We start from the raw sequence: 21,898 nt of genomic DNA on the forward strand, positions 1-21,898 counted from the left end.
AAATATATTAAATGAGATCAGACTATTTCAAATAATTGAACATAGTTTTTTTATAAACATTTGTTATATAGACATAAACAAGAAAATACATATGAGACAGTTTTTTGTTTATAAATTAAGTATCTTTTTCATTGGCATTTTATGATGTATATATAGATATATAAACATTCTTATATTTAATTTTTAATTTTTTAACTATAAGCATCAAAAATATTAAGTGATTTTTATTAGTAACATCCCAAAATGTAGATCGAATAACTCTTTTACTAAAATAATCACAAAGTCTACACATCTCTTTAATTTGATTTATCGTTTTGTTGATAATTTAGAATTGAGAAAAAAATGTAAAAATATACTTTATATATTTTAAATTTAAATATAAATATTTTATTTCAGTTAGAAGTATAAATAACTGACAAATTTTTTTCTGTCATAAAATATTTAATGCCACTATAAATAATTACATAATTTTTTTTAAATTCAACTAGTGCTCTTTTTATAATATAGCAGACATATATTTAAAAAAGAAAATAATTAGCCAACTTTTGTTAATTTTATGATTTTAAAGTAAGGAAAAATATTTAGCACTAAGTGACTTCTTTAAAGAATAAAATGTTGGTGGTATTAAATTTAGTAATTATACAACAATGACTTTAGACGGATAACTTTAAATTTATGTTTTTTTTTCTTTTTAAATGTTGATTAATGGCATTAAATATCTAAAAAGAATAAGTTAGGTTTGGTTTATAAATCATCCTACTATAGAACATAAGAATGCTTAACTCTTTATATATTTAATTATATTTTATATTCTTTAAAAACTTATAAGTTTAAGATGATTAAATATTATTAACCAATAAAAATTATTCACAATAATATGTTATAAAAATAAGACGTTTATTTAAATATTTTTATTTTATTAAATATCGTAATTTTTTTAGTGATAATGATAAAAAAAATCGCTTTACTGTTACTTTTTACAGTAATATACTATGTTGCTGGAGAAGATGGTAAGTATAAAAAAATATTTTAATAAAATTTTTATTTTTTCCATTAGAAAGTCAACCTGTTGATAAATTTTTTAAAGATTGTACACCAGATGGATGTTGTGATACAAATTTTCTTTGTAGTGTATGGAGTTCTTTAGGAGAATGTTCAAAAAGCCCAAAATTTATGTTAACAAATTGTCAAAAATCATGTTTAGTTTGTCGTAAACGTGAAACTAGAAGTAAGTATATCAAAGTATTTTTAATTACTTATTTATATTTAGATAAATATTCAATAGAAAATGATGATATACTTTATAAATCTGGATGTTCATCAATTAAAACGTCACAATTTTCAACTGAATCAGAATTGTCTGATAACCTTTTTAATGCTTTTTTATCACAAAGACAATGTGGTGTTGAAACAAATATTAAAGATTGTTCCACTTCAATGTGTTATCATAAATTTTTTAGAACACCTGATGGTTCATGTAATAATTTAAAAAATCCAACTTGGGGAGCTGGAAAAACAAGATATTTAAGATTATTACCATCATTATATGAAGATAATATTTCAATTCCACCTGGTACAAGAAATATTTTTCGTCCATCTCCAAGATCTGTTACACGTTTTCTTCTTAATCATGATAAAAATATCTTTAGTAATTTTAATCAACTTGCAATGCAATGGGGACAATTTATTAGTCATGATATTTTGTTTAATGGAAGATCAGATTTTTGTTCGTGTCAAACATTTTCAAATAAAAATTGTATGAATGTTAATGTAGCAAAAGATGATATTTCAAAGTAAGTATTTTTTGTTCCCAATAAAAATAAACATCTTTTTTAGATTAAAAAAGAAAATACTTTGTATTCCAATAACACGTTCCATACCAGCATGTAGAAATAGTAGTGATATGTCACCAAGAGAACAAATGAATTTAAATTCAGGATTTTTGGATGGTTCTACAATTTATGGTTCTACAACTGTTACTATGAATCAATTACGTAATGGATATCTTTTAAAATCTGAAATAAATTTATCAGGAAAAGAATTTGCTCCTGAATCTTTGACTAAATTAGGTGAATCAATGAAAAATGGTGATGAAAGAGGTACAATATTTGTAGGAATTGCATCATTACATACCATTTTCCTTCGTTATCATAATATGATTGCTAAAGAATTAAAAGTTGTTAATCCACATTGGACAGATGATAGAATATTCCATGAGACACGTAAAATTGTTGGTGGTATATTACAATCTATAACTTATAATGAATTTTTACCAGCTTTAATTGGTGAAAGAAATTTAGAAACATTAATGCCCAAATATGATGAATATAATAGTGAAGTACCACCAGGAATATCAAATGAATTTTCTGCTGCTGCATATAGATTACATGGTATGATTGTGGTATGTTAATATAATATAAAATATATTCATTCTTTTTCTTATTTTTTAGAATAATTATCCATTTATTAATGATAATTATAATGTAATTGGAAACATTAAATTTGTTCAAGGTACAAATACATTTGTTCATATGTTACAAAAAGGTGTTTCTCAATTATTAAGAGGAATGATTGCAACACCACTTAGAAAACCACAACGGTTAAATTCACAAGTAACAGAAGAATTATTCGATGGACTCGGTGATCTTTCTACAATTAATATCCAAAGAGGAAGAGATCATGGATTAAGAAGTTATAATGATTATAGAAAATACTGTGGATTAGAAGTAGTTGATGATTTTCTTGATTGGAAAGATGTTAGTGATATGAATGTTAAACTTCGTGTTAAAGAATTATTCATAAAACCTGACAATATTGACTTGTATGTTGGTGGACTTTTAGAGGAACCAATACCAGGAGGTGTTGTTGGACCAACTTTTGCTTGTATCATAATTGATCAATTTCAACGTCTCAGAGATGGTGACAGATTCTTCTATCAAAACAATGATATTTTTACAAAAGATCAAATGAATGAAATTGATAGAACTTCTATCGCATCAGTTATTTGTGAAACTGAACCTGAAATAAAAAAAGTACCATTTAATGCATTTAATGCAGATAAAGGTGAAGATGCCGTATCATGTTCAATGATACCTACTTTAAATTTAAACCACTGGAAAAGTAACAATTAAGCAAAATTCAAAAATTGATATGTCATTCATCACAATCTTTATAGATTAAAAAAATTAAATAAGTAATGGAAAAATATATTTTAAATTGTTTATTTAAATATTTTCAATGAATGATTTTTAATTTCGAATAAATACTTTGTCATTTCAATATATATATTTTTTTTATCTAAATGGTTTATATATTATTATGATTTTAAAAATATTATGATTATTAAAATTGTTTTATATTACATTTTAAATAAAATGTATCATGTATTATAAAATTTTTCATGAATTTTAAAATGATAAAAAAAGAGAAATAATTCTTTATAAAATTGTATAATAAACTGATTTATTAATTTTTTTTGTATATATAAAAAAAATTACGACGTTATTAAAATTATATTTATATATATAATTATAAAAATTCTAATAATATTTGTTCAAAATTTGATAAATCTAAATATACTATTTAACCTGCATGAAAGTATAATATTCATTATAATAATATTAATAATAATGCAACCAAAAAAAAATCTATTATGAATTTTCATCAATAAGTTGAGTATGATCAAGATCAATTGAAATTATTGTTTCTTCTGTGTCAGTACTTTCTAGGTATAACTCTTGTTTGCGATACCTATCAAATAATGCATTGCGGTTAGGAGATATTAATGCTAGAGAAATTATTGACATAATTGTTAATTCAATAATTGTAATTAAATTACAAACAACTAAAAATATATTTTATTTATAAAAGTAATAACTTACATTTAGCTGAGTCTTTTGGGCTTATTAATACACTACATTGAAATATTCCTGTTCTCATAAGAATATTATCAAATATTAATGGTTGTTGTGCTGTAAAAAATAATAATGATATATCAACAATCCTAAATATGATAATAAAACCATATTCTGTTAGTTGTTCTTTGACAAGACGAGCTAATGTATGAATACCAAATATAGCAGATAATAATGAAAATAATGTGATAATATCTCCTAATTTTATCCATCTTAAAATAAAAATTTTTTTTAATACATAGAAAAATTTATTTTTTTTTTAACTTACTTATTTGCATCACCTCTTAATTCTGCTAATAGAACAATTTGTATAAAAAATATAACTCCACGAACAATGGGTGCTTGTAAAACCATAATTTCTAAAATTTTGATTTTTTTTTCTGATGGTAATGTTGGTTTTAAAAAGCATGGAAACAAACAACAAAATGGTGGGTTATTTAAATGTATATGTGTTTTTTTTTTATTTAATTGTTCTATTAAATGATTTCTTGGACCCGCTAATTGTCTTATTAATGCTGTTAACATAAATAAACAAAGTAAAAAATATAATAATCCTAATGATGACATTACAGTAGCGGATCTTGGTGATAACATTCCTGTTAATAAACAAAGACATGTAACCGGTAATAATGATGTTAAAAATACAAGCTGACCCTGACGACTTTCATATGATACATATTTAAAAATGTGAAACATTTGTGTTCCAGCAATAATAATAACAATTGTTGTAAAGATGCATGACAATACAATAGATATTACATAACCATATCCAATATCATTTAAAAATAATGAAGCTGAAGGTTGATCTAAAAGATCTGGAAATCCTTGAGATGAACAATTGACTCGTACAAGATCAGGATTGATTAATGTTAATATGAGTTTAAATAAACGTGATATAATATTTTCTAGACTTTCAATCATATCTTTAACGATATCTAAAATATAAATAATTAATAAAAAAAAAAAGTAGAATAGTTATAATAAGTACATTCAATTATTATATGCAAAGAAAAATAAAAATTAAATTTTTTATTCAACATTATGACAAAGAATAAACATAAAGTTGTTTTATAAACTTCCAATAAGTTAAAATTGTTTGTGAATATTATCATTCATAAAAAATTAACTCAATAATCATACAAAAAAAATGATAACTAGGAAGAGGTAGATCTAAAGCTGAAATAATGTTTATTTTAGAAATTTTGTGTTTGATTTATGCGTCAAACCAATGACTAGTAGAATTTAGTTTAAAAGTGTGTAGAAAATGAGATATTTTGTTAAATTATATTGAAAAGTTTCTTTCAATAGTTTTCTCATATAATGAGTATTACATTTTTTTTTATAATCATATTCTTGTGAAAAATGTTACCATAAAGAAAATAACTAGAAAAGATTAAAAATTTACGATAAAAAAAACTCTTCTTAATACTAGTCGATAATAGTAATAAATGTTTAAAAAAAAAAAGCTTTTCTTTTTTGAGAAATATCTTTAATATAATTTACCAAAACTATTACTAATAAACAAGAAAACCAGAAGAGTACAAGTCTATTATTTATCTTTCAAAATCTAGTCTAAGGAACAATAAAGAGTAATTATAATGTCTTCATAGTATTATTACAAATAGCATTTGTAAATGATTTTATAAAATTTACATTTAAAAATCTTCTTTAAAATTAATCCATACTTTAAAAACTTTATCATTGATTTTAATAATATTTTAAAATAATATAACATATCTTAAACTTTAAATATTTTAAGAAATAAAAATTTAATTTAAAAAAAAATTAGTTACATAAAAATAAATATAATAAATAAAATCTTTTTATTATATATTTTGATAAATAACTAAGGAATCAAAATACAAAAATGAAAATATAAGTGTTTAATTTTATATTAATAAAAACGTTTTAAGATTTTTATTTGCATAAGTCAAACATTATTTATCTCAATCCTTGTTGGCTACTTTACCTACAATAAAATTTTTAACATGTTAATATAAGATTTAAAAAAAAAAGATGTTTTATTTATTTCTTAATAATATATTTGAATTACTTTGTACTACTTCAGAAACTATAATGTAACATATTATTTATTAATGGTAAAAATGCAATAAAATTTAATTTTAAAAAAATATAAAATATTTAAAAGTAAGATTTCTTTTTAATAGTTATTTATTGACAAAAGATATGTAAATAATACTTATGATAAAAAAAAAATCTCTCTTCCATGTTATAATTTTAATTATCCATAATAAAATTCATTTAAATAAACAATGGTTTCACTTTTCTATGTTAAGAAAATTTGATTAGGCATATACTTATATATATATATATATATATATTTTAATAGAGAATACACTATATAGTATTACATACTGATCAATAAAAGAATAATATATGCATGAAGACCACGCTTATACTATAAAATTTTTAACTTCAAAAAGTTTATAAGTTAAAATTTGAATAATATTTATAAAATTTTTTTCAATATTTCTCTTTATATTTTTTGTGTTCTCAATCCATAGATTATGTTTCTTTAAAATATCCAGTTTTTTTTTTTTTTAAAAATTATTTTCTTTAAATGAATAGAATTTTATAAAGAGTTAAATAGTAACATTATTTTTTTTTAAAAATTTTTTTCTTTCTTAGAATCATCATTTGCATAGTTATTTTAAAATTACTAATTTATTTATTTATAAATTAATATTTTAATACATTTTCAATAAAAGAATGATAAGTATTTTTAATTAGAACTTATATAAAAGAGCAAAAATAAATGTTTTTAATGTTAAAAATTTGTAAGGCAAATAAAATTGACGTATATTTTAAAGTTTAATTAATTCAAATTGAAAATCTATAATCTAAAGTAATTATGTACTACTATCATGAATAATATTTTATCCAATAAAACATTTTAACATTTTCTATATTATATTATTGTATCTATAAATATCAAGAAAAAAAATTTATTATGATGTATTTTCAATAACAATTTAAACATTAGTTATTTATATTAAAAAAATTAAAAAAAAAAAATAATTAAAATAATAAATATCTTTATAATCTATACAAAATCCACTTTTTGCTTTTTTTTTTGTTGTTTTTAATTCATATGTAAGCTTATAAAATTATTACTATTAAATTTAAAAATATAAAAAGTTATTTTTAAAGTAATCATTGATGCTAATTGAATATAAGTTAGCTAATACTTTCACATAAAGTAAAATAGAAATAAATTATTAAATATATAATGAATTTTCTAATTAACATATATGTATATAGAATTTAGATATATATAGTATTAGAAAAAATGATAAAGAATATAGAATTATAAAATTAAGTAGCTAAAGCATATTTTATGTTAATTGAAAAAACTTTTTATTTTCTATTTCTTATACGTTCCATACATATACCTATATTAATTGAAATTTTTTTTTTTAAAGAAAATATTATTTTTATTTCAATATCATTATATATATATTTATCTAAAGTATTATTAAACTTATTTTTTTTAATAACAAATATTTATGCTTAATAGTGCATATTTTCTAAATATTTTAATATTTATTTTTATATAATGTGTCACAATGAAAACAATAATAATAAAAATAATGAATTATATCGAAAAATTTCAATATATGAAGATGCATTAGAAGAACATCCAGAAAAAATTGAGTATGTTTCAAATTAACATAAAATATCTTATTAATATTTAAGAATTTTTTCAATAAAGGAAACATTCTCTGATACTAAAATTGCATTACATCATTTTATGAATAATAAATTTGAATTAGCTGAAAAAAAATTAGTAAAATTTTCAGACAAGACTATTTATCATTCAATGGGATTAAGCTCAATACTATTTATCAAAGCTATTATGACATGTGAGAGAAGAGATTTAGAGATTGCATCTGAATCATGTAAAAAAACACTTATTGTTATAGAAAATTTTCGCCCAAAAAATAAATCACTTAATTTTTTTTCATGGATTGGTAATCAACAACGTTTATTAAGTGATGAAGAAATTCATGCTGAATTATGTTATGCTGAAACATTAATGATAAAAGCTATATTAACTTTTTTTATAGATGAAACATTAACAAGTTTTTTTAAAGGTGTTTTAAAAATAAATAATTGTCATTCAATTTTTAGGTAATATAATTAAAATATTTAACTTATTAAATTTTAAATTTTTATAGAAATTGCTACAAAATAATAAATGAAGAAGAATGGAAAAATAGAGATATTTTAATAAGAGAACAATTTGAAGCTGGAACAAGAGCTGGAATTGGAATGTTTAATTTAATTATTTCTATAATGCCTCCTAAAATTTATAAGTTGTTAGAATTTTGTGGTTTTAATGGTAACAAAGTAAGTTTTTTTTATAATTTTATATTAATATAAATGGGATAAATAAAAATGAATAAATAATTAAAATAAATATATAAGATAAATAAAATATTAGTTATAGTAATTAATATTAAATCATAAGACTTGTTTTAAAATTTAATTGACAAGATTAAAATATTAACAATGATATATTAATATTACTTATAAAATTAATACTTATTCAAATGTTTATAGTAAATATATATTTATAAATAAGTATTAAGATTTAAATTATTAAAATAAAAAGATAATATCAAACTATGTAAAAATAGCATAGCATTTTATAAAAATATTACAAAACTATGTTGACTATTTAAAAAAAATAAATGTATTTAATTTTTGATTTGTAAAATAATTATAAAAAAAAAATAATTATTTAAAAAAAGTGTCTCAAAATAAATAATTAATAATCACAATTACTTTTAGTTATTGATTTGCAAAAATTAAACATAATTACATAAAATTTTTAACTAACATACTTCTAGATATAAATAAAATATAGAAGCTTAAAAAAGTCTTAGTTAATTCATTGATGTGATGATTATTTAAAATTATACTAAAATAATATTTTTATTATATACTAGTTAGTTACAAAATATTTTGAAAGACAATTCTGTCACTATGATAAAAAAATTATTTTAACAAATCATATATAATAGTATTTCTTAAATAGAATTAAATATAATAATATACATCTTTTTTAGTAGTATTTTAAAATTAAGAGATAAAATCTTTATCAAATTTTAAATATAAAAAGCACTAAAATGTATACACGAAATCAATATTTTTTTTTAAAATATCATGATATTAGGGAAAAAATTTTGTAAAAACAAAGTCTTCCGTTTTCCTATATTATAGTAATAATGTTTCTAACATTAATAATATATAAAATGGGGTAGAAAAAATTAAATTTATTGCTTTTATGTTATATTTTTAAACCATTAAATGTAAGGAATGATGATGAAATTATAGATATAAAAATATTATTAAAAATTGAAAGATAATACAATATATGAAATCTATAAAACATATTACTTTATAAAATAGTTAAGAATAAAACTATAATTAAATTTTAAGTTTCTATAAAACAATTTTTAAAATCATTTGATTAAGATTATTAAAAAAAATTAAGTTAAATATGTGTAATATAATATATTTTACACTAAAATTATTTATTAATCTATAAATTTTAATCTTATTTATATATTATACTCATCATTTATAATCATTTATATTTTGATAAATGAGAAATATAAATGATTCTTATTTTATTTTATTCAAATTACCAATTTAAGTAAATTTTAAAATACTGAATATAATTATATATTATACAAATTATCTGAATATTTTAAACTTTTGAATAAATTATGTTAAATAATTACATTTTCAAAAAAAAATACATATATAAATATATTTGCCAATTAAAAAAAAATAAGATTTAATTTTTAATTATTTTGTATAAATATTAAAAAATACATATATTATATGACTTTATATTTATCATAAATATAATATTATAAATTTAATTTGAAAAGAAACATTATAATATACTGAACAATTTTATGGCATGTTAAAAATAATTTTTTTTTTGTTTATATACAAAATTTGATAAACTTAAGTTTATATCATGTGTTTTTTGTTTTTCATTTTCTATTTTTTTTTCTTTTCTTACAAACAGACACAATTTTAATAAAATTTCTTTAAAAAAAATTTTTATAAAAATAAATATGTCATAATCTTCAATATACATTTAAAACAAAATGGTTAATGTTTAAAATAATACTTTAAATAGAAAAATATTTTATTTACCGTAATGAAATGACATTCAGTTGTGTTTTATAATTTTATAATTCTTATTCATTTAATAACAATAATGAATAATCTTTTTTATTTCATAATTGAGAAATTATGTTAAAAGAAATAACTTCTATTACCATTTTATATGTTAATGAATATATGATATATTTTTTTTGAATTAAAAATTATATCTATATTAAAAATAATATATTATTCTTTGTGTTTAGTGTATTTATAATATCATAAATGTAATACATAAAAATTTTATAATTCACAAAAATAACTTTAAAATATTTTTAAATAAAGTTGTAAAAACAATATAAAATAAAAAAACAATTTTTATAAAAAAAAATACAATCTTATTATAACTTATTAATAACTTATCATTTAGACATTTGGAATGGAGGAATTATTAAAAGCTTCAGAAATGACAAAAACATTAAGACAACCATTGGTATGTATTTATTTATTGTCATGGCATTTGATTGGAACATTTATACTTGAGAATGGTAATACTGATATAAAATTATGCGAAAAATTATTAAAACCACTTTTACATGATTATCCTGATGGTGCTATAATACTTTTTTTAAAAGGAAGATATTATTTAATTTGTGGTGACATTGATAATGCTATACATTTTTATAATCGTAGTATAAAAGTTCAAAATACTTATAAACAATTTCATCATATTTGCTATTGGGAATTAATATTTGCTTTTGCCTATCTACGACAATGGAGTAGAGCTGCACATAATACAAAAATATTAATGGATGAATCAAAATGGAGTAAATGTGTTTATACATATTTAATGGCAATTTTAATTAATGCTGATAAAATGGTTAAAAAAAAAAAAGAAACAGTTGATATATTACTTATAAAAGTTTCAAAATTACGTTTAAGAATAGCAGGAAAAAGTATTCCTGTTGAAAAATTTTGTGAAAAAAAAGCACAAAGATATTTAAAAACAGGTTCATTACTATTGGCACAATATGAATTTTTATATTTTTGGCATTCTTTTAATATTCTTTCATCTAATAATAAATTAATTAAACCTATTCTGGAAGATATTATGGAACTGTCCGGAGATATTTCCCAAAATGATAAAGTTGATATTGATGATAAATGTTTATACTATTTTTTATTTGGTGTTTGTAATAGAATTCTAAAAAATTATAATGAAGCTGAAAAAGCATTTTATTTTATTTTATCAAAAGAATCTGAATTGACGGATCATATTTATTTAGCACCAAATGCCACATATGAATTAGCGTTACTTAAAAAATCTGTTGGTAATATTGAAATTTGTAAGCAATTATTAAAAAAAGCTTTATTATATCGTGGATATTTATTAGAAACAAGATTACATTTAAAGATTCATAATCTAGCAGGAAGAATAGAATAACTTTTATACAAAAAATTTTTTTATTAGATTAATACACTTATATATGATTAAAAATATAAAATAATTATAAATTTAATTTTAACATTAAAAAGATTTTAAAATGACCACTTAAAGTTTAAAGTTTTTTTTTTGTAAATAATAAAATGTTTTCTTCAATTTTTAACTATTATTATTTTATAATTATTTCTTTTTAAAAGTATAAATCTTTGAATATATCTTTGTTTTTAAGAAAAAAAAATTTTTTTTTATAAGAAAATACATAAACAATGATTGATAATAATTATTTTTTATTTAAAAAAAAATTTGCTTATTTCTTTACATTAATTTTTAATTTTTTCATTCTAAATATATTTTTAAATATTATTATTTTACCTTTTGAATTTCCTTTCTATTATCCACAATGATTATTTTTATTTAAAATTTTTAAAATATATATTGTATAGGCATAAAGTAGTAGAACAATTATTCAAACACATTTTATCAAATATACATGGAGTTTGTGTATTATAAAATGTCTTTGTCGAAAAATTAATAAGTAACATGGTACTTCGTTCAGATTTTTCTATATAATAATCGATATTTTTTTTAATGTGGATATTAAAAATAACACATTTTATTTTTCATTTAATAAAAGAATTAAATTTTACTTTTATTAATTTATTTTTCTACTTTTTTTTTTCTTTATTTTTAGAAATGTTGATAGTATTTTTCAATTATTTGTTTTTGAACAAAATTTATGTAATTGATAATAAATTTATTATATTAACAATAATATTCTATTATGAAAATAGATAACTCAATGACATTTATGAAAGCTATAATATTCTTTATAACTACCAAAATTTTTTTAAATTAATATTTTTCTTTTATTTTATGTAAAAGCATATTTTTTTTAATAACAAAAAATGTTTAAATATCTATTTTCCAAAAGATAAATATGATCAATTATTAAAAAGTATTAAAGATTATATTTATATTATTGATTTATTATTATATTTTAAATGTTTTTAATTCCATATAAAATATATTTTATCCTACTAACATGACAATTTTTTTTTTAGTTGAAAGATAAATATTGAAGACACTAAAATCTTTAATTTATCATTTATATTTTATATAGTTATCATATAACTTTTAATATATATATATACTTATACATTTTTAATAATAATAAAGTCTATTTAATAATTTAAAAAAAATATTTTAGTTTATAAATTAGCTTAAAATTGATGGAATTTAAAAATACATTAGAGGTATAAAGTAGATTCAAGCTTTTTATACTTATAATTACAACTAAACTTTTCTTTTGCATATATAATTATTATATTTTATATAAACAGAACATATATATGTTTTATATATATACCATTTCTAGATATTGCTGTTCAAGTTTTATACATTATATTTAGTTTTGTCAAGTAAAGCTTATATATGTAGGATAACACACATCATGTTATATTTAGGAAATAACTCGATTTTCTCAAATATATACTTATAGGTCAAATTTCTTATCAATTCATTGCCATTTTAAGTTTTCCGTTTATAAATAATTTAACGCTTTTTATTCTGCAAATTATAAGAATTGAAAATTTAACGTTAACAAAATAAGATATATTTTTGATTTTTAAATATATGATATATTCTCATATTTTTAAATATTATTATCGTTGTTAGTAATGTATTTTAACAATTATTTTTTTATCAAAGTTTTCAAAAAATTTTTATTTATAAATTTAAAGAAAACGTCGTTAAATTTAAAAGAAAAAAAATAACACGATATTTTTTTTTTACTTTTATTTATATTTTAACATCACTTTATCATATAAATAAGTTAAACATTTCTGACATTTTAAATATTGGTGTTTAAAAATTTTAAATTTTGTATCAAAAGATCTAACTTTATTTGTTTGTCTGTTGTTTTAAATATAAATTATTAAATTTGTTGTTGTATATTTCAAAGTTTATTTAAACATATTTTCTCACTTCTTATTTCTTTATTTTGAAATTATTATCTACATTACAACAGTATAACATTGTTTAACATTCTACTCAAAATATTATTTTTTTATTAAAAAATGATAAAAGTATTTTGCTTAATTTACATTTTTAAGTATTTCTAATACTATTTTATAGTACAGAATTTATACATCAAATAATTAAAATATTACTTTTTATTAATAAAAAAAATTATTTTTAACAACCATTTATAAAATATATATATTTATAAATTTTAATATCATTCTTAATGATAAAAAAAAAAAACATTTTTTAATGATAATTTTTATTTTCTTTATTTAAATAATATGTTTCATTTTTTAAAATATGACTATCTATGAAATTTGAGAAACATCAAACTAATAAATTTAAAATACGAATATTTTTCTTTAATATTTTATTTGTGTGAAAAATATCTGATGATATTTGTTTTAACACACTTAAAAATAGTATACATTGTCCTTTACGAAAACTTTTCATTCTAAAAAATTATAAATTAAACTTTTCTTACTTTAAATACATATTTTTTTTCTTAGTTTTGTTATTTTATATTTTTATCTAAAAAAAGAAGTAATATTTTTTTGATAACAATTTAATATAAATAGAATTAGTTAAGTTAATAATAATTTGTACTATATTTTATACAAAATCATAGAAAAAAAAATAATCTTTCAATATAGTAAATATATTTCAAATGTAAATTTAATATAAATAAATAATTTTCTATCTAAATAGTCATAACAAATAGTTAATTTTCCTTATTATGTTTCTTCAAATTATTTAATCCACTATATATTCAAATTTATCAATAATTTTAGTTAAGTAAAAGATAATTTGTTTTAGATAATATTGACTAATAAAAACATGACGTATTTATTTTCTATTTTCCCAATAGAATTTATGTTTTATAGACAATATTATACATCTTTCTTGAAAATTTACATTCTATGATATTAATTTTCTATTAAAGTTATTAATTATTTTTATTTTAAAAAAATGTAATAAACATATTCTATTAAAATTTTTTTAAAATAAATCAGTACTAATGTTGGTTATTTTTTATATTATCATATATTTAATATAAATAAACAAATTTAAAAAAAAAGTCTCATTTTTTGTTAATTTATTTCGTTTAAAAGTTTTTTTTTATCACATTTGGTTGTTAAAAAAAATGATGATAATCAATATTCTAACAACTTTTTAAATATTTTTAAAAAAGTCACATTTTTTCTTTCTTCTTTTAAATCACTTTATATTTGCTATTACTTTAAATAAAAATAACAATAAACATTTTAAAAAATAAACTAATAAAAAAACTTTTTTCAGGCATAATTTTTTTTTATACTTTATATTAATATTAAAGACAAATTAATTTCTTTTTTTATTTTAAAATAATATTTTAATAAATTTTAATATTATTTGTTATTTTGCAAAAATTTCTATTAATTACATTAAACTGTAAAAGAAATGAAAATATAATATAAATAAAATTGATATATAATAAGGAATAAATAAAATGGAATCTGATAATAGGACGGATTTAACAAATTACTATGAAATTAGACATATAGATGAAGATGACAATAATATTCCATATAATGATGATCATAAATTAAATTCAAATAATCAAAGGCACCCTTCAACATCATCATCTTCATTATCAATTACAAGTTGTAAGTCAAAAAATTTTAGTAATGACAATATTCAATTTGAATTACAATCAAAAAATGAAAATAATTATAAAAAAGATGATGACAATAAAAATTCTCATAGAAGCATGAATAGAAATCATTCGACGTCAGGAAATGATACAAAAACAAATAAAGGTTTGATTAATGTTACATTTTGTATATTTTATTATTGTTTGTTCATCGTTACTAAATATTCATAGGTCATTACTATTAGTAAGGAATATATGGTTTCTTATTATTTATTGATTTATTTAAATTACTATATTTACCCTAAAAACTTATTAATATAATAATATATCTTTTTGTCATTATTTATATATATACATTAATCATTTTTGATATATCTAAAATTAATATATATGTATATAACTAGTAATATTTTTATCAAAAAAAATTTTTAATGAGACAAAGAATATATTATATATTGCTATTTTTTTAAGATTATCTTTCCTTTTTTAAAAGAAATCTTAAGAAATATAAAATTTTTATCTTTATTAATAATATATATTTTTATATATGCACATAAATATATATATATATTCATTTTCATATTAATATATAAGGTGTATAAAATTTTAAGTAACAAAAAGTGATCTACTATTTACTTTTTTTTTTCTAACATAATCATATTTATTATAAAATTAATGAAATTTAACTTTTATAATTAACAATTTATTTTATTTTTTTTGCAAAAGTTGTGACTTTAAAATTGTATAGATGAATTGTATAACTAGAACATTCTCACATATATACTATATATTTTTAGTTAAAAAAAAATTAAATCTAAAATATTTTACCTACAAATGTTAAAAGCGATTTTACACTTAATAATGTTTCTCTATACAAAAAGTATATACAACTTAAAATTGTACTCCACTTTATTAAGTTTTTTTTTTTTTTTTAAAAAAAGATTAGTATAATTCTGACTTCCAATATATAAATAACCCATCAATTAAAAAAGACAAATATTTAATCGCTAGTTATAATGATATAACTTTTATATTTCCACGCGTTATCGATTTCGACAACTTTAAAATTATTTATTTACAAAAATGTATTATTTTCACACTAAAATAATTTACCAATTTTTTGACATTTTAAATTTAAATAAATATTATAAGAAAAATTTATTATCATATATTTGTATTTTGGCATATATTTATAAATATATCTATTTTAATATTAATAAAAAAAATGTAACTCTATATATATATTTATATTTGTTAGTATTTAATGATATTTAATATTATTAGATAATTTAAAAAAAAAAAATTTTAACAAACATCTAATAATAAAAGGACATGTTATTAAATATTTTAAAATTTAAATTTATTTAAATGATAATCTATTAGAATGTTAATTTATACTTTTAATCTATTAATTATAATATAGTTACATTTTTACTTTTTTTTTATCTTTTATCATAAAAAGTAAATAAAAATAAAAGATGTTTTTTAAAATACAGATTATAAAAATGTCAGTTGTAAAAAAAAAATGACTTTTTTAATATATTGAAAAAGATATGTATTATATAATTCTTATTTAAATTAACTTTTTGTTAATTATATTACCATAAAATCTTTTATAAATGTATATAATAATAATTATTAATCATATAGAAATAACTTATATTATTATATAATATATTTGATAAAATATAACATATATTTATATATACATATATGTACATTTAATTTGACAGGATAGGTTTTTATCATATTTCTTTGATAAAACTATTATAGTTCATTTTCAAAATGATTGTGTAGTGTTGTAGAGATAACTAAAATGTCCCAATAGAAATAAAAACAATACTATAAAGATGATAGCTATCAAAAAAAAAAGTCATTTCTTTCATCCTATATATATATATGCATAAATTATATTTCTTATAAGAAAAATCTATGTTAGAATTATAACACAATAAGAAGCATTGTATATATATATATATATATCTAATACCATTCAATTTTAATGCTCTATTTAGACTTTATATAAACTAAAAATACGAATACTATATTAAGAAGTTTAGGAAAAATTATATTGACTATAGAAATAGATGAAGAAGATAAAGAAGAAAGAGAAGATTGATAGTATAATAGAGAAGTTACAAATTTTAATATAACCCCCAATTTTAGCTTCCTTCCTATCATTTTAAATAAAGCATTACACCATGCCAATATTTCACTCTTTTTATTTTATTTTATCATTCATAAACAAATTTTTTTTTTTCTACCAAATTGTTGAACTTTAAAAATATATATATATAGTAGTACAATTCTTTTTAGAAAAAAAATATAATTCTTCCGATAAATAATAAAAATTCTATTTTATCATTCATTATTCCTTCTTTTTTTTTTAATTTTAGTTTTATAATATTAAAAATTAAAATTGCAAAATGTTTTCTTGCAATTAAAATTTTTTATTATTTTTTTTAATCATTACAAGTTAGTTAACAATTTATTCATGTGAGACATTTATATAATATATTAAAGAACTATTTTAACAATGTTATTTCTAATTAGTTAGAATTTTCAATCCAATGTCAATAGGAAAAATTAATATTATACATCTTTATACATGAGAATGATATAAAATTTTATATACTTACAAAGACAATTATATTCCAAGATAAGCGGTTATTAGTATATATGTTTATATTGACTGTCAATTTTTTTCTTTTTCGTACCATCTATCTATAAAGTTCTCCAACATCACATGCTTTCTTTTTACTTAACATTTTTATAAAAATCGCTTTGAAAATATGTTAATTTCATATTTAATTTACATATTATTAGTTATCCTTTTTTTATTTTTTAATCTTTTAAAGTTAAATAAGATTATAAAAAAATATCAATAAAAAAATAAAAATTATAGTAACCAATTAATTAAAAAAAATAATTTATCATTTATATATATGTATATATATAATAACATTAAAATAAAAAAATAATAAGTTGTTTTTTTTTTATATTTATTTTATATTTAATGTAAAATTATTGTAAAATGTATAATTATCGTGTAATTTTAATAAATTTAAACATAATAAATATATATAAATTTTTTTAGAAGAAAATTTTGGAGTTTCATTTAATTCTTGTTCTTCTTATCGGTATAAAAGCAATTCTACTGGGTTTGAAAAAACAGAAAGATTAAAAAGTGAAAATAAAGAATCACCATCTGCTTCAATTTCTTCGTGTACAAATTCATCACCATCATATAAAAATAATTTACCTGAGGATAATAAAAAAGAATATCAGCATCCCAAAACTTTAGAAGGTGTATTAGAATCAAATAGTTTTAACGAAAATAACGCAAACAATCAGCAATCATTATCTATTGGGTCATTGTTTCGTGGAACAAAAGGACATATATCATCACTTCTATATTCAGTTAGTCAGGTAAGATTATTTTTTTTTTTTAAAAAAGAAAATAATGACTTTTAAAAGTTTTTTTTTTTATCTTTTCATATTTTATGATATATTTAAGTTTTTTTTTAATAAAACATAGTAATAATATATTATTATAAAATTTAAAAAGCTTTTAAAATAAAAATTTCTATTGTTAATATTTTATAAGCTAAAACCATATGATTTTATTATTTAATAAATATATATTTTTTTTGTTTTTAGTGGTTTGTTACTACATCTGCTGGAGGTACATCTTCTAACCAAACTTCTTCATCATATTTTTCACCTTGTGCAGCAGATATCGTTTCACTTGACAGTTGTGCAACAGCAACTGATCCTAACGGTTATTTCTATACAACACATACATCAAAAGATAATATTGTTAATTCAAACTTTAATAATAAAAAAGTATTTATTAAAAAAGATAATTCATCATTTGTAGGAGTAAAACAATATAACTCAAATAAAATGAATCCAACAAATATTGATGATACTAAAAATACAAATAATGAAAGCGTTGAAGTAATACAAGGTGATGAAATTAATTCAACAATTCCAAGTCCACTTAATAATACAAATCTTATTCAAGATAATATAAGAAGTTTTTATGATGTTGTAATAAATGAAACGACAACTTTACGTGTTCCACGACGTTACCAAAATATAACATTAATTGGTTCTGGTGCTCAGGGTTGTGTTTATTCTGCTTTTGATACAATCCAACATATTCCAGTTGCTATAAAAAAACTATCTAGGCCATTTCTTAATTCAACACACGCAAAAAGAGCCTATCGTGAATTTTGTTTATTAAATATGGTTCACCATCGAAATGTATTAATAATTAATATTTTTATTTTTTTTTATTTATAATTTTTTTTTTTAGATTATTAGTTTATTTAACGCATTTACACCTCAAACAACGTATGCGGATTTTACTGATCTCTATATAGTTATGGAAAAAATGGATGCTACTTTACAACAAGTTATTCAAATGCAGCTTGATCATGAAAGAATATCTTATTTACTTTATCAAATGTTATGTGGTATAAAGCATCTTCATGCTGCTGGAATAATACATAGAGTTAGTTTTTATTTATTTATTTCTAAAAATATATAAATATATATATAATTTTTTTTTATTATATAGGATTTAAAACCAAGCAATATAGTTGTCAATAAACATTGTGTACTTAAAATTTTAGATTTTGGTTTAGCACGTTCTGCAGCAAATGCAAATGCTAATATGACACCATATGTTGTAACAAGATATTATAGAGCACCTGAAGTTATACTTGGAATGCCATATCAAGAAATTGTTGATATATGGGCTATTGGATGTATTTTTGGTGAACTTATTCTTGGGCATGTTTTATTTCAAGGTTCTGATCATATTGATCAATGGACAAAGATTGTTGCACAATTAGGTACACCAGATGATTCATTTATTGATAAATTACAATCTTCTGTAGCAAGTTATGTTAGACAAAGACCTAGAATTGAAGGTTGTAAATGGGAACAACTATTTCCAACAAATAATTTTCCAGCTGATAGTATTCATTCAAATTTAACTGCTGATCATGCAAGAGATCTTCTTTCTCGAATGCTTCAAATTGATCCAGATAAGAGAATAACTGTTGATGAAGCATTAGAACATCCATATGTTAGAATATGGTATGATTCTGATGAAGTTAACACAAAACCACAAGGTAATTATGATGAAAGTGTTGATAGTGATCATACAGTTGAAGAATGGAAAACATTAATTTATGATAAAATTAAACAATATCAAACAGAAAATGATATATATACAAAGTTAGCACCAATTCAAGAAGAAAGCGCAAATGGTGCTCAAAATTGAGAATATTGTTAAAGTTGTTTATAGTTAACCTTAAACAATATACAATTAAACAAATTTTGAAATACGTGCTATTATAAAAACTTTATCGGGTATTCCCTAGTGAAAAGCACGTCTATTTTGTTTTTAAACAATTTTCAACAATTTTTTTAACATTTGATGTTTTATTATATAAAAAAAAAATCATTAATTGTTTAAGAGAAATTATTCCATAATTTATTGTAAAATTTTTCTCAATTTGTTTTGGAATATATTCTTTCTGTCGTAAGATAAAAATAATTTTTTTTTTCCGCTTTATTTTTAATTAAAATTTATTTTTAATTCAAAAACAAAAAAAAAACTTCATGTTATTCATTGATTTTGTATATAATTATTTTTTTAAACCATAAAATTAAACCTATATTTTATTATGCTTTTTTTATATATTTAAAAGTACAATTTTTGAGATATCCCTTGTTTTGAAAATTGTCTATTTAATAAAAATAAGCCATCTAAACAATTTATTTTATCAAGTCAAAAAATTTTATACTATTAAAACTAAATATTTCTTAAATTACAGTATCATATTAAGCTTTAGGGTAAAAAATTTGAATTAATGACTCAGATGTTTTTATTTTATATTATCAAAAATAATAAATAATGTTTTTCTTGAAGGAAAAAGTTTTATAAACAATACAACTCATTAATATTCAACTTTCTACAATTATGCTTGAAGCAAGTACGGAAAAAAAAGTGATGCTCAATAACAAAAATTAATCCCATGCAAGAAGCTTTTATTTATATAATGCTTGTTTTTTTTTAACTATCATGTAAATATTTTTATGCATTTATATTTTCTACCAATTTTACCATATGATGCACTCTTTTGAATATTCATTCATCTTCTTCAAAACAGAATTTCTACATTTCTAACCGATTACATATGTCTATTATAATTGAAAAATAGTTGTGCATGTTTTTGTCCCATAAGTTTTAGAGTTGGTAGACGCAAACAAGATAAACAAAAATTGAAAAATAATTTTCATTTTTGAACCTTTAAAGTACATTTGGGGTTAATTTTTTTATAGGTTTTTTTTTTGACTAAATAAACGTAAGTATGGTAATAATATACATTTTAAAATACAATCGAAACAATAGAAGCTTATATTTGAAGATGGCAGTCATAAACATTGAATAATAAAATCTTTTAAATGACAATAACGAAAATTTGGTTTAAATTGAAGTTTATGTCAAACCATATTCTTGAAAAAGAAAGTAAATATTGTTTATTTGAAACTTCCTACTTACATTTTAACATTGTAATTATTTATTTTTCACTCATAATATTCTTCAAACAAATAATTTTAAGGATGTTTTGATTTTATTATGTTTTCAAATGTTTCTATAATAGTTGATAAACATGTTGGATATATATAAATATATATATATATATATATATTTAAAAA

The 21,898-nt window shown here is 18.9% G+C and overlaps 4 protein-coding genes across 4 annotated transcripts; 3 read left to right on the forward strand and 1 right to left on the reverse strand.

The window, feature by feature from the left end:
• Nucleotides 1–946: 946 nt before the first annotated feature.
• SRAE_X000179100 (Peroxidasin-like protein) lies at nt 947–3,131 on the forward strand (the record flags this gene model as incomplete). Its single annotated transcript, XM_024652963.1, has 5 exons — nt 947–1,010; nt 1,058–1,228; nt 1,271–1,793; nt 1,837–2,401; nt 2,451–3,131. 5 exons carry the CDS (start codon nt 947–949, stop codon nt 3,129–3,131), a joined length of 2,004 nt encoding a protein of 667 aa, XP_024499261.1.
• Nucleotides 3,132–3,650: 519 nt separating this feature from the next.
• On the reverse strand, nt 3,651–4,835 carry SRAE_X000179200 (Organic solute transporter subunit alpha/Transmembrane protein 184 family-containing protein; the record flags this gene model as incomplete). The annotated part of the gene is made up of 3 exons (XM_024652974.1): nt 3,651–3,844; nt 3,882–4,126; nt 4,183–4,835. The coding sequence occupies 3 exons, from the start codon at nt 4,833–4,835 to the stop codon at nt 3,651–3,653; spliced, it is 1,092 nt and encodes a 363-aa protein (XP_024499262.1).
• A 2,656-nt stretch (nt 4,836–7,491) lies between these two features.
• Nucleotides 7,492–11,505, forward strand: SRAE_X000179300 (Tetratricopeptide-like helical domain and Outer membrane protein, IML2, mitochondrial/Tetratricopeptide repeat protein 39 family and Tetratricopeptide repeat-containing protein; the record flags this gene model as incomplete). The annotated part of the gene is made up of 4 exons (XM_024652985.1): nt 7,492–7,589; nt 7,632–8,066; nt 8,114–8,285; nt 10,492–11,505. The coding sequence occupies 4 exons, from the start codon at nt 7,492–7,494 to the stop codon at nt 11,503–11,505; spliced, it is 1,719 nt and encodes a 572-aa protein (XP_024499263.1).
• Nucleotides 11,506–15,016: 3,511 nt separating this feature from the next.
• Nucleotides 15,017–20,456, forward strand: SRAE_X000179400 (Mitogen-activated protein kinase 10; the record flags this gene model as incomplete). The annotated part of the gene is made up of 6 exons (XM_024652996.1): nt 15,017–15,326; nt 18,258–18,589; nt 18,821–19,429; nt 19,482–19,679; nt 19,746–20,022; nt 20,068–20,456. The coding sequence occupies 6 exons, from the start codon at nt 15,017–15,019 to the stop codon at nt 20,454–20,456; spliced, it is 2,115 nt and encodes a 704-aa protein (XP_024499264.1).
• Between the last annotated feature and the right edge of the window lie 1,442 nt (nt 20,457–21,898).

This window comes from Strongyloides ratti, scaffold srae_chrx_scaffold0000002 (assembly GCF_001040885.1).
Source record: "Strongyloides ratti genome assembly S_ratti_ED321, scaffold srae_chrx_scaffold0000002".
Lineage (NCBI taxonomy): Eukaryota > Metazoa > Nematoda > Chromadorea > Rhabditida > Strongyloididae > Strongyloides > Strongyloides ratti.